The sequence below is a fragment of the Neovison vison genome, chromosome 7 (genome assembly GCF_020171115.1).
Source record: "Neovison vison isolate M4711 chromosome 7, ASM_NN_V1, whole genome shotgun sequence".
Lineage (NCBI taxonomy): Eukaryota > Metazoa > Chordata > Mammalia > Carnivora > Mustelidae > Neogale > Neogale vison.
The window spans coordinates 166,917,231-166,930,963 of NC_058097.1; the positions used below are offsets into that span (position 1 = coordinate 166,917,231).

Genomic DNA, 13,733 nt, shown 5'->3' on the forward strand with positions numbered 1-13,733 from the left:
CTGACCGTTCTGTTCACGGCTGTCTTCCAAAAGAAAGGACGTGACTTATGGCACGTTGGTTAGCCAGGACATGGCAAAGAAGAGAAATAAAGCTCCCTAAGGTGGAAAAGATTCAACTTTGGGGGCCATAGAAAATTACTAAAGCCGGGTGCTTTGTCATTCCTATAAGTATCTCGTTGAAAATTGTGTCTGTTTTCGGTGCCCAACAAGACAACGGGTGTGATGATTGGCTTTGGTATAAAGAAAAGACTACCGGGAAGGAATGTCCTTCCATTCATCGTTAAGTCGTGGATCATTTTTGGTGCAAGTCCTGGTTAAGCAAGATGCCGTAAGTCACCGTTGCTCACGCCATCTCCTTCCCTTTGCCAACCAGAGGGACCCCAGTTCTAACGCCTGCCCCGCGGTCCTACTGTGTGACGGTTGCCGCTGTCATTTCCCCTGCTCTTTGAACACCTTGTTCTTCATAGCATTTGCTTCACACTGCACCAGGCATTAAGTGCTTTCGCAAAAAAAAAAAAAATGGAACTTGGAATGAAATGTTTCATTGCTGTCATGTATGTCTGTGGTTAATAACCTGCAGCTCTTAAGGCTGAGAGCATTTTGAGCAATAATGTGAGGTAGGTATCAATGCTGCCTTTCAGTAGGGACTTGAGGAAAGCCAATTCTGAGAATCGAAGAATAAGAGTATTGAAAATGCCCCAACAGACATCCTGCGGGAGGAAGTTCAGCACTGTGGCCATAGAGGGAGGGGTTGGCAAAGGCCTTTTGTGCTTCACGGTTTTCTTTGTGCCTCTGAGGGCTTCAGACTAATAATACTCAGTTCATGCCACTCCCAAGATGAGTTTGACATTGAGTCCCTACTCTTGCCTCTAAAGTGTAATTATCTAGGAAGCTAATCCCTCTAAAGAATAACATTTTTAAATTTTTAAATTTAAATATATATATATATATATATATATATCCCCCAGTGGATCTATTCTATCAAAATGATGTAGCTTTAAATTTTTTTTAAGATTTTTATTTATTTGTCACACAGAGAGAAATCACAGCTAGGCAGAGAGGCAGGCAGAAAGAGAGGAGGAAGCAGGCTCCCTACTGATCAGAGAGCCCGACACGGGGCTCGATCCCAGGACCCTGAGATCATGACCTGAGCCGAAGGCAGAGGCTTTAACCCACTGAGCCACCCAGGCACCCCTAAATTGTTTTTTTAAATTTCAGAATAGAGATACATGCTAGGCTATCTTCATGCAATTGGTGGGACCCAGAAAATTGTATGTCCATCACCTACAGCAGATACACTCTGCCTGTCCCTCCTAGCTCCTCCCACCCCCCACATTCACGCACAATGTCAAGATACCAGCAACTCTTCTTCTCGAGTCCAGAGAATCCCTCTGGTTCCATAATCAGTAGTCACCCCACAGTAATGTGTGTGTAAGTCCAGAGGTACTCTGGCCACGGGGCACTTCAGAAATTTGAGATGCTGCCTGTGGGCATGATGAGAAGAGCATGGATTTTGGAATCAGATGTAAAATGGATGAAATGTCACCATGTGATACGAGGCAGGCCCTCCCCTTCTTGCAGAGTAAAATGGGGATAGTAGCCTCTGCATGGGCGGGTGGGTGGGAGGTGTTGGCGAGATGCCTGTGCAGGCACCCGGCACAGTGGGGACCTTGAATACGCCATTGCCAGACCTGTTATGTAATAAGTGAGGAGCTGGGTCCCGTGACGTCTGTGGCACCCAGTGATTCGGGGTTCCTGTTACGGAGACTTACCTAGGCTTCGTTGCAGCGAACGCAAGTGTCAGTGTCGTCACGCCTTCTGTCGCGTCTGGTTTCTGATACGCTGGGACTCGCGGCCACTTACATGCGCCCGAGAATGTGGCTGCCGTGAGCTATCGAATTAAAACTCCCTCGAAGCTCTGACAGCAGCTCCTTCTGCTGCTCCAGCTCGGTCAAGGTGGGGGCTTTGAAATGACACTATCATGAATCAACATGTTACAGATACGCCCAGGGATGGCTCCTTTGAGCATTTACTGATCTTGCTCCCTTTATCCTCCGCACTAAAAAGAATTGCAGCTTTCCCCAAAGGCAGCCAAGTAGCAAAAAAAGGTTTGGAGAAACTTCATAAGTTTCAGGATATGTAGTGATGTGATTTTTTTTTTTTTTTTAAACATCATCTTTGGCTCTGTGTTTTTTTTTTTTTTTTCATCTATTTATCATCAGCTCCCTGGAGTTCACGTTCATAAGTGTCGTTCACAGTTAATCCCAGCATAATTTCTGTCTCTCCAGGTACACTCCCACCTCCCAGCTTCGCACCCAAGAAGACGCAAAAGAATGGTTACGGTCCCACTCGGCAGGAGGCCTGCAGGACCCCGCTGCCAATTCCCCTTTCTCCTCTGGCTCCAGCGTCACGTCTCCCTCGGGAACGAGATTCAACTTCTCCCAGCTTGGTGAGTAGCCACTGACAGTTAGCTGTGGCAATCAGCCCTGGGGGGCAGAGGTTAATCTTGTATTTTGAAAGAGGCCTGTGGTCATCACCAAGTGCTCAAGCCCTCCATGTTCATGAGCCCTCAGCAGTGGAACTTGATTATAGGGAAGTAATAGCAAAAGAGAAAGAAGAGAAAAGGTTTGGGCACTCTTATCAGTATTTATGTGGTTGGTGTAGGTAGGGTTATAATAAAGAGCAAACCATTCTCCTTTTTTTTTTTTTTTAAGATTATTTTATTATTATTTATTTATTTGACAGATCACAAGTAGGCAGAGAGATAGGAGGAAGCAGGCTCCCCACTGAGCAGAGAGCCCAATGTAGGGCTCGATCCCAAGACCCTGGGATCATGACCTGAGCCGAAGGCAGAGGCTTTAACCCACTGAGCCACCTAGGTGCCCTAACCATTCTACTTTTGAGAAGAATGTATTGTTTCTAAGACCTCTGAAGACGTAGGTTTCTATCTAAAAAGTTGTAGCATACCCCGTGTCTGGTCCTCTGCATGGCTCTATTAAGCTGGAAAATAAAGATCTGGTTTTGAGTGAACACGTATTCTTGGAAATGCCTACTCCTGACATAATGCTTTGACTGGCACAGTGGGGAGAGGAAAAGAATTTGTAAGACAGCCCCTGCTGACATGTTAATGGATTCTTTTTCAGAGAGACAAACACACCCACACAGACTCGTAATCAGGGTAAGAGAACAATCCAAAGCTTTATATGAAACTGTGTAAAAACCGACAATGATCAGGTAGCAGGTATTATATATAGTTAGGAAAAGGGAAGATCTGTCCTGGCTAGAATTACCAGGAAGAATGGGAGCTGAGCCCTAAAAGACTGATGGAGGGAAAATCCTGCCCACTCTCATCTTGCTTTTTAGAAGGGAGGCCTTTTCTGATTATTGCGGGTAATAAACACGGCTTCTTTAAGGACAGATGTGGCTTATCATCAAGTAAGACTTCACTTTTCCTTTTTAATTAACAGGTAGATACTTTGGAAATACTGTATGTTATTGATATGGACAGGACTTTAATAAAAAAAAGCCTGTTCGGGCCAAGGTGGAGGGGAGATGCCCCTTTGCCCTGAAGCTCTTTAGGCGCCATTATAAGCATGCCGCATTGGAGGCCGTGAGGCCTGTGTTCATGTTGTTCTTTCCCAGCCGTAACTCTTTGAGGCAGGAGTTTCTTGTCATGCACAAATGCTTCCCATCTGATCAAAAGCCCGGTTGGACTATTTTGGGCTTTGGCTTTAGAGGGAGTTGTTCCAGATGAGCCCAGGGAGTAATTAGCTCATGCCTGGAAGGTGACACTGGCTTGTCGGAACGTGCCAAGTTGGAAAGCTGAGGCCCAGAGACTTGCTTTGGAAATGACCCACCTTTCCTCCCTTATTTTTAGCTCTCCGTGTTTTATTTAAATGTGGATGTGATAGCCTTCTAGAAAACAGACTAGGGAGGGAAGTCGGCAGGGATAGATATGGCCGATACTCATCAGTCCCCTCGTCATCCCCATCTAGGACTTGAAGAGAGACATGAATTTCCCACCTTTCAGTCCCCTTCTTTTCTTTTGCAGCGAGTCCCACCACCGTTACCCAGATGAGCTTGTCCAACCCAACCATGCTGAGGACCCACAGCCTCTCCAATGCCGACGGGCAGTATGACCCGTACACTGATAGCCGATTCCGGAATAGCTCCGTGTCCCTGGACGAGAAGAGCAGAACCATGAGCCGCTCGGGCTCCTTCCGGGATGGATTTGAAGAAGGCAAGCATGGAGGGTTACCGTCTCAGGTCCTGCGTTGTGGTGAATGGCCCTCCGTACCACATTCGCGAGTGGAGAGCCCACCTGGAAGTGCTCCCAGCTCTCTCTCTCTCACTCTGGGGGTGGGGGCTGGGGAACTCTTGAGTAGAGGGGTCTGGTTGTTCATTCACCTCATGGGGGGTGGGGAGAAGCTGCTGAAGAAACTCGAGTGAACTTGGAGCGGACCGTGTTCTACTCTAGGCTTCTCCCTCTTGGACTCAGGCCACAACTTCTTGGCATGAGCCTCCATCTTGAGGTTCAGCTGCCGGCTCACCGTCTTGGCAGACTGAGTTTCTGGAGAGTTAGTTCATTTCCCTGGGCTAACGTACCCGTGTAGCTCCGGGGGCCTGTGGGCAGCCGGCCTCTCGACTCCACTCCAGAATTTTCTATTTCTCAAGCACATTTTTTTTTAACTTTATTCAGTGACACCCTTTTCCTTCAGGTATGCCCTTTTCCTTCTTTGCTCATTAACGGTGAATATTTTGGGTCGGATTTTTATGTTTTGTTCATTTTAATCAGAATGTTGGGAGAAAGTAGCTGTGGGCATTGTTGCCAGCGTCTTCCTAACTTGGTTCATCTCTCTTTCCCTTTGTTCCTTCAACTCAGAGTGGGAGCTAGAGAAGCAAGCAGTCAAAACCCTGTGGAGGGACAGCCCCACCCCCGAAAAGCTTCCCGAAGATGGGAATGATAGGATATTGGAGTCAGTACTCATTGACTCGTAATTAAAACTATGGAGTAACACTACCAGGGTTTGAGTTCCGGCTCCCCCGCTTCTTTGGTAGATGATCCAAGAGGACAAGTTACTTTACCTCCCTGTGCCTCTTGTTTTTTTTTGTTTTGTTTTGTTTTGTTTTTTTACTGACAAAATGAGAATGGTAATAGTACCTAGCTCATGGAATTATGAGAATCCAACGGTAGATATAAATGTTCACCCGGTAATGTCATTACATTACATTACATTACATGTCCTAGCCTGTAGACTCAGCGTCAGCAGTGAGGTCCTGGCAGCTGGGACTCCCCAGCCAGGGGATGGGGACTCTCAGAGCAATTGGAGCCCAGGCTATGGCCATAGCCCTCGTTGTGCCTTTTTTGCCAGTGACCGACGAGAATGCGGGAGAATGTCGAGGGGGGTCATGGGTGCTTCCCTCTGGCCCCAGCCCCTGTGAGAGTGGGAAAATAGTAGCACAGCTACCTTGTGGGAGGAAAGAACAAACTTGTCTTGTTTCATTGTTGTTTTTTTAAAGACTTTATTTATTTGAGAGAGAGAGAGAGAGAGAGCACAAGCAGGGGGAATGGCAGGCAGGGGGAGAAGCAGGCTCCCTGCTGAACAGAGAGCCCTATGTGGGACTCAATCCTGGGACTTGAGAATCATGACCTGAACCGAAGGCAGATGCTTAACTGACTGAGCCACCCCAGGTGCCCCTGAACTTGTCTTGTTTAAAGAAATCCCTAAACAAGCTGAGAGGGAAAGAAACAGACTAAAGTCTTCCACTGTTGTCCAGTGTACTTGCTTAGAGAAAGAGTAAAGGGTTTAGTTACAGGGCACTTGCCCTCTGGTCCATCTTCCTAGCAATGTCTCTCCCTTCACCCTGATTTACGTGTCCCCTGCACCCGGTGAGCACAGTGAGCAAGGCTGCACATCCATGTATGGGCACCTGCTGGGACAGAGGATCGAGGAGGGGTAGAGCGGGAGTTACCCAGAGTGTTCTGCTGGATTTAAGAGCTAGAAGTGCATGCTTTAACAACCTGGGTCCCTCAGGGCGACGCGCCGGTTGACCCGAAGGTAAAGGCGTAGGCAGCTGGTCTTGAACTTTTTCCTAGTCCGTGTGCTAGCCAACCATGGCCGCAGAGCATTCCCCAGCCCGCCTTGTGACGACTCACATATGGAGCGCGTCTGGGCCACATTCATCTTCTGTGTCGTGTGTGTGCCTGAGTGAACCGTGTTCAGGACTGAGATTTGTCCAAACAAGCACACTTCGCCTCATAAAGATCCGGGACTGTTACAGTCTCATCGTCAGAGAACTTTCCTTTATTCCATCTGGAATCAAGCTGTCAGGCAGCACCACCGTGGGATATCTGGGATGTCAAAGTGACACTGATCAAAAATGCTTGCCCACAAGCAGTGTCTAGACTGTTGTAAACCCTAATGATTCATGGTGACGTGGACTGAAGGGCAGAGGTAAAAATCAGGTTTGGTGGGAAGGGGGTAGGGACTGCTGTCGATATACGCGATGAGCGCATACCGTTTTCATCTTTTGGGGAATTTTGCATCGAGTTGCTTTTACTCCTTCCAGGGCTATTACATTACAAAGACAAGACAGAGCTCTTGCAGTTAGATGCTTTTCATTCCATTGGGCGAAAGCTGTTCTTCCCATTTTGAATTTATAAATCCCAGAGTTGGAGAAACAGGGGGAAAATTTTATAACTCATGTTTGGACAAGACAGAACCCCTGTGTGAGAGTCAGTTAGGTACGTCATATACCAGAAAGCAGGAGAGAAATTGAAGAAGAATTAGCACAAAGACGTGGGGAAGGTTTCTGTGGGATTTAATTAGCACTTTCCATTTTGAAGGAAGTGGGAGTCATAAATATGTAGATTAGGTACAGCCATGGCCCAGATGCAACCTTTCAAAGTTATTTCAGGTAAATTAATTTTTATCAGATGCATTATGCAATCTTAAAGTCAACTTTAATAGCGTACATTTAGGGAGATGCTTGAGGCATTTTGAAAATGGATGTCTTTGCCCAGGGACTTTACCAGTCATCCCTAATTGCTAGTGCAATCTTAAGCAGTTCATGTGGAATCCATAGGAACAGAGCAGCTTCTTAATAAATAAATATTTTTTTGCAACTCACTTGGGTTTCTAGCACCTGAGTTGTACCTGTGATTGAAATCCTGGTACGTCTGCTGCTAGACTTGGAGAAAGGACTTGACACTGCTCAGCCTATTTCCTGTTCACTAAAAGGTAGAATATAATTGTGCCTGCTTCATAGGATTGAAGTGAAGATTAGGTGAGATAAATCCACAGAAAGCATCTCATGCAAAATGACTTCCAAAGAGGTTTATAGTCAGTGTTCAAGCAGTGGTAGCCATTGTTGTAATTGTCAGGTTTTGTTTTCTCCTGCTCTCCAAGGGCCATTATCCCTATTTTGTTTATGGCAAAATTGAGGCCAGAGAAATTCCTTGGGGACTGTGTGCAGCCAGGACTCGGTGCCAAACTCTGGATTTTCAGCCCTCTGTTTTCCTGTTCAGTCCTACCTTGACATCTGACTCTGCCTAGGTCGCAGCTGGGCTTTCTTACCTCTGTGAGGCAGACTGGTCCTTCATCAGTGTGTTTTCTGTTTTCAGTTCTGCTTCCTTTGCTGGTTCAGTGGGTGGTCCATCCGCCGTCAGGACCGTGCATCCTTCTCACTGGTAGCACCTCTGAGAGTATCAGCAGTGGAGTAAGAACTGGCCTATGTGCCTCCAAGTCTGTCTCTGCTCCTAACATGCTGTGTGTGCTTGGCCATATCACTTAGCCTCTCTGGGTCTTAATTTACTCTGTTGTGTGTTAGCAGTGGGAACTCCTGCCCTGTCTGGGACTATTACCTACAAATTCTCACTTCCAACGGTAGTACACTTGAGAAAGTGCTTTGATAAGTACGAAGCTGGAGATATATGCGAGATGCATCGGGGCCTTTGGTTGCTTTGTTGGCTAGAAGATGCCCAATTGTTTCATTCTGTCTAGAGCATGTACGTATCACCACCTGTACTTTGGGCAGGGGTGAATCGTGTTTTTCTCAAACATGCAATTGTTTGCTCATTTGGTGCCAGCTTTGTGTCTATGTAGATTGGATGAGTGGCTGGGGAAACCATTCTAAAACAAACCAAAAGGCTTTACCAAAAAAACAAAAAATGAAAACAGAAACAAAAAACAACCATCAGAAACTCCTAAATCAGGTCTCTCACTTTTTTTTTTTTTTTAAAGATTTTATTTATTTATTTGACACAGAGAGAGAGAGAGATCACAAGTAGGCAGAGAGGCAGTCAGAGAGAGAGGAGGGAAGCAGGCTCCCTACTGAGCAGAGAGCCTGATGCTGGGCTCGATCCCAGGACCCTAGATCATGATCTGAGCCGAAGGCGGAGGCTTACCCCTCTGAGCCACCCAGGTGCCCCCTAAATCAGGTCTCAAGGGCAAAACAGTCTCCATACTTCTGGTCAGCACATCCTGTTCCTGAATGCTGGGTGACCTTACACAGACCAGTTAACCTTCCTGGGTTTCAGATATCTCAGGTGTAGAGATGGCCTAGACAAGTGTCTGTGGTTCTTCGTAGCTTCAGAATTTTGTTTTATTTTATTTATTTATTTAAAAGATTTTTATTTATTTATTTGACAGACAGAGATCACAAGCAGGCAGAGAGAGAGGAAGGGAAGCAGGCTCCCCACTGAGCAGAGAAGACTCTGTGCTCGGCGGATGGACCACCCACTGATGTGGGACTTGATCCCAGGACCCTGGGATCATGACCCGAGCCAGAGGCAGAGGCTCTAAGCCACTGAGCCACCCAGGTGCCCCACATAGCTTCAGAATTTTGAAGATATAGGTATAGGGCAGAAAATGCATGGTGTGATTTTGCCATTCTGGCTTTGTAAGTCTTGTGTGCCTTTTGCTGACCAGAAGTATCCAAGACACATAACCCAGGCTCTGATTTGGTTCAGCTCACTTGGAGCAAGGCCCACTGCAATGGTTCAGGCAAGCCACATTCAGTTTGGAGCTGACTCTGGAAATCAAGGAGTCTTTCTTTGGACCGCGGCCTTGCTGTTGCTATTTACCTAGTGAGAGGAGTTAATTACAGGGAAGAATTACCTCCATAGGAGCCTGCCAGTTGTGCTCTTCACCAGCGGCCCCAGGCCTGCACTGGGGTATTGCTGAGGGCAGTGTCTCTAACTCTGTGCATATGAGCTGGAGAGATAGAAGAGACCAACTTCCATTTTCCAGCAGACTAGTCCCACATGCCAGCCCTGTGCTGGCTGAGCAGGTGGTGTGATGGAAAGATGTGGGGCTGGATGAAAGAAAAGCTAGAGGGGGCTACATGTTACTCATGTCTCTTCCCCCATTTGGCCTCCAGTATAATCTGCCCCTACTGCCTGTCTCAGGGGGCTAGAGTACCTTAACCCCTTTAGAACATTAGACCACTCGTTTGGGGCATGAGAGGCATCTGCTGGTGTGTCACGTATGAACACTGGAAGCCATTATAGGCCATTTATGCCGTAAACTGATTTCTTATGGCGCAAGGGCCAGAAAAGTCATGGATGGCAGAAAAATGGAGGAAAAGATCTCAAAGCCTAGCGTTCCTAAGGAAAGTGGATGTGAGTGATGGTGTAGCCATAACCTCAGAAGAGCAGGCACCTTCTAGGAGAGAGGAGGGCCGGACAGGCAAGTCAGGAACTGTGTGGGTTCAGAGGGGGAGGGAGTGTATCCGGTGCAGGCAGGCAGGGAACGGAGGGAAGGCTTCATGGAGAGGCATTGTTTGAGCTGAGCCCAGTGATTTGGACAGGCAGAAATGAAAAGCATCCAAAACAAAGGGAACTGTACAGGCAGACATTCTGGGGAGGCCAAGTGCTAGGCGGGGCACGCTCGAGAGAAAAGTGCAGGGTTCTGAATGGGATAGGAGCACGTAAAGGAAGAGCAGGAGGTCGGGAGGTTTATGGGAAGACAGTGTGGAGGCACCTGGGTGGTGGGCTGAGCTATTCGTCAGGTATCTCATAGGCAAGTAGCTTCTGCCCAAAGCTGATCCAAGTTGAGTTCACTTCTTGGGTGGTAAGGGCAAGCCTTTTAGTGCACGTGGAAAGTTATTCCCAAGCCTCCCACTCTCAGACCACAGAGGATAGCTAGTGTGGGAGTAGAGCATTCGACTTGTGGTCAGGAAAGCTGTGCCCAATTAAACATCTCTGATGTCTCCACAGGCATATTTTTTGTCTCTCAAAAAGTTGTCGAGAGATTACTAAGAAAATGTCATTAAAGCATCTGGTTCCCAGAAAGAGAAGTGCTTTAGAATACTTAGTCCTAGAAAAACTATGATTTAAAATTACAGAAAAATAATAAAATAACTCCACTGGCTGGGGGCAGGAAGGGGTGCGAAACAGGTATGAAGATGGTTCTGAGTCCAAAGAACCAATCAGAGACAGAAAAGAGGACACCACTTGATTGTCCTTTTGTACACGTGGTAGAAATCAAAAGAAGAATGTCTTCTTCAGTAGATAATGTTTTCTGAGCAAGTGTTCTACCACATGGTCTTCTAGAATGAGTTGACTATGGCCAACAGCCAGCCTCCTGTGTTCATGATAATGGGCTCATCTTCGGGCATACACAAGCGACAGAAGCTAGCAGGGTAGACAACATGTATGCAGCACAGTCTCATCCCTAGAGGAATACATGAGAGAAAAGTCATGGGTGGCAGAAGAATGGAAGGAGAGAGAAGGAAAGGAGTAAAATGTGCTGGGATAGAAAAGGTTACAGGTTGCCTGTGGGTCATAGAATTATGAGTCGTGTGGGTTGTGGCAGTGAATATGTTTTCTTAACACTTCTCCATACTTGAACATTTTTACTTAGTAACCATGTATTATTTTCATGGGGGAAAAAACTATGGAGAGGTTGTAGGGGGGAAAAGGGGGGAAAAGGGGGAAAGGAAAAGAGACTCCTTTCGGAAATATTCCTTATTTGACTCTGACCTATTGCCAAACCAGGAAAAGATGGGTCAAGGTGAGATGAAGTTACCCGATAGTGTCCCATAGTGCTGAGTTTCTCCTCCTGTCTCCCTTTTTGGCTCCATAGTTGCCAGCTGTGCAATTTACCTTTTTTCTTTTCCTCTCTTTTTTTTTTAATAGTTCACGGATCCTCACTGTCCTTGGTTTCCAGCACATCATCAATTTATTCTACAGTGAGTATAAATCAATGCTATGTGGCTGTGACTGTGAGAACTGGGGCTCCTTTCTCACGTGTGTCAAGAATAAAATATAAAATAAAATTGTTTCTCCTAGAGAAAGTATCTCCATTGTAAGGGGCCCGAGTCATCAGGGAGTAAGATTTGAAACTGACAAAGGCTATGAATTGTAAATAAACCAGTAAATCAGGAACTGACTCCTTTGTTAGAGTGGCATTGCACTTTGGGTGGGAACTAGTTAGAACGTGTGAGAAGCCTTGGCCGCCTGGTAGCCTTAGGAAAGAAAGGCCTTGAACAAACTTCTGTCTGCCTCAGTTTCTTTATCTGTCAAGCAGAGAGAATAGCCGCCCTTAGCTTGCAGAGCTTGTGGATTTACTGTTGGGAAGATGACATTGACCTACAACGTATATTCCTTGATGACAAGGACTTTTTCCGTTTTTATTCCTAGTGTCTGGAACAAAGCCAAGCACGTAGTAGGTGTTCAAAAAATAGGCTTGAATATGAGGAAGTGGAGATGCAACAGGAGGGGTTAAGGGGGTAGGAGAAGAATAAATGAAACAAGATGGGATCGGGAGGGAGACAAACCATAAGTGACTCTTAATCTCACAAAACAAACTGAGGGTTGCTGGGGGGAGGGGGGTTGGGAGAGGGGGGTGGGGTTATGGACATTGGGGAGGGTATGTGCTATGGTGAGTGCTGTGAAGTGTGTAAAGCTGGCGATTCACAGACCTGTACCCCTGAGGGAACAAATATATGTTTATAAAAAATAAAAAAAAAATTAAAAAAAAAAAGGCTTGAATGAGATAAGAAAATGCCTGTGAAGTACTGAGGGCAGTGCTCACAGCCCAGAGCCGGCGCTGGCTGTCGTCGGTGTTGGCCAGCTTCAGTGCGTGCTCTGCTGAGCAAATCCTCATGGAATCCAATATGGTTCTGGATTTGTTCGGGGTTGCTCGCTTTTTTTTATAGCTATGTGTGTAGCTATGTGCGTAACTTTATCTTAGAAACCTTACTTTGGGAATTCCTATAGGAAAAACATCATTTCATTAACTGAGAATTGGAAATTCTTTAACTCTTCATTCCATGGAGGACAGATGTTTTAGTAATTCACTTTTTGGTAGTGCCAGGTTCCTGGGCTACGTGTAGGTAGCAGGACAAACTGTAGATGGCCCCTTAGAAACTAAAGGCCATCTCAGAATCCAGCGAGAGAGACTAGGGCCTGACTCTTCTTTCATAGGCCTGTAGCAAGCAAACAGACTTCAGGGATTGCTGACATGGTCTGACTTGAAGGACCTTGAAGTGATCTCTTCTGCTTCTACCCACCTTGCCCCTCCACCTACGGAACACCTCCTTCCTCAGCCAGACATCTGGTCTGAAGTGTCGTCCCAGAACCCTCGCTTTTTTATTTCTTAGAGATCACTGAAGCGTTGTCGACGAAGAAAACGTAGAGATGACTTTCTGTCAGCTAGCCCATATGTTAAGTCCTTTCTTCAAGAGGGAAAATTGGTGACATGGGTGCCAAGATGGTACTTTCAAACCTAGATTTACTCCTTGGACAGGGTTTACTGGCCCTCGGTCTGTGCCCAAGGATGAGATGTAGGTGGAGAGAGGAGCCTGCTGCTGAAGGCTTCTGAGGCCAGAGGCACCCAAGAACACCTTGGGTTGTGGGACTCTACAGTCACAGGATTGGTACAGAGCCACTACGGCAGATATCGCTGTGCCCGAGTCCCTTATTTTCCCAGTGGAGCTCCCAGAGTTTCCTGTCAACACGGAGAGGGCCGATTGTTCTTGGAAGAGTGGAAAACAGGGGCTGGCTTACATCAGCCAGCCTCGGAAGGAAAGAGCATGAGCTGCTCCCACTGTGAGAATTCAGGTGCAGGAAGCCATCCCTGGCATTTCCTGACCACGGTGCCTTCATGCAAATCATTGCAAAGTCTTGTCCTCAGGAGCCTTTCCGTAGCTCCTATTCTGGGTGTGCGGACAGGAAATTTCAAATGATTCTTTCTGGATTGATGTAAATTCACACATTACCAGAGACCTAGGAATAGTATTCAATTTCGTGTTTAACCCGATAGCAAGGGACCCAGGGCCCCGTCTTTGTTTTTTTCTCACTGTTTGACTTTGTGCAAATGACCTTATTATTCCAGGTGTTTGTCAGTTTTGTCCTTGCTGTCAGGGGGCTGTGGCATCTCAGGGCTGCCCACAACTTCTGACATTTGCTGAGTTGAAGGGTCTCTTTTTACCTGTGCCTTCTCTGAGCATATAGGTTACTTCTGCAGACTTTTACAAGAAATAGCCTAACATTTAAACGTTTTCACGCTAGAGTAGTCTGCAGATTCCAAACTGTATCTGGCTGCGTAGGTACCACCCAGCATGGACGTGGGGTCCCTTCTGTCTTATTAGCCACTTGGCAATGATAGAATTCTAAAACTCAGGCACCTTTGTAAGTGTTAAGGTGAACCAGTCATTCTTGTCTAAAACGAGATGGTTAGGTTTCCTAAGCTGCCCCCAGCCCAGACCAAAGAGTCTGATTCATGGCT

At 46.6% G+C, this 13,733-nt stretch overlaps 1 protein-coding gene across 9 annotated transcripts in view; it reads left to right on the forward strand.

Annotated features, from left to right (window-relative positions):
* Nucleotides 1–13,733, forward strand: part of NAV2 (neuron navigator 2) — a 397,014-nt gene that overhangs the window by 334,202 nt on the left and 49,079 nt on the right. For all 9 annotated transcript variants that reach the window (XM_044258951.1, XM_044258952.1, XM_044258953.1 and 6 more), the window contains 3 exons: nucleotides 2,289–2,449; nucleotides 4,052–4,240; nucleotides 11,141–11,193. In XM_044258951.1, the coding sequence (XP_044114886.1) occupies nucleotides 2,289–2,449; nucleotides 4,052–4,240; nucleotides 11,141–11,193 (403 nt within the window). The remainder of the gene's footprint in view (nucleotides 1–2,288; nucleotides 2,450–4,051; nucleotides 4,241–11,140; nucleotides 11,194–13,733) is intronic.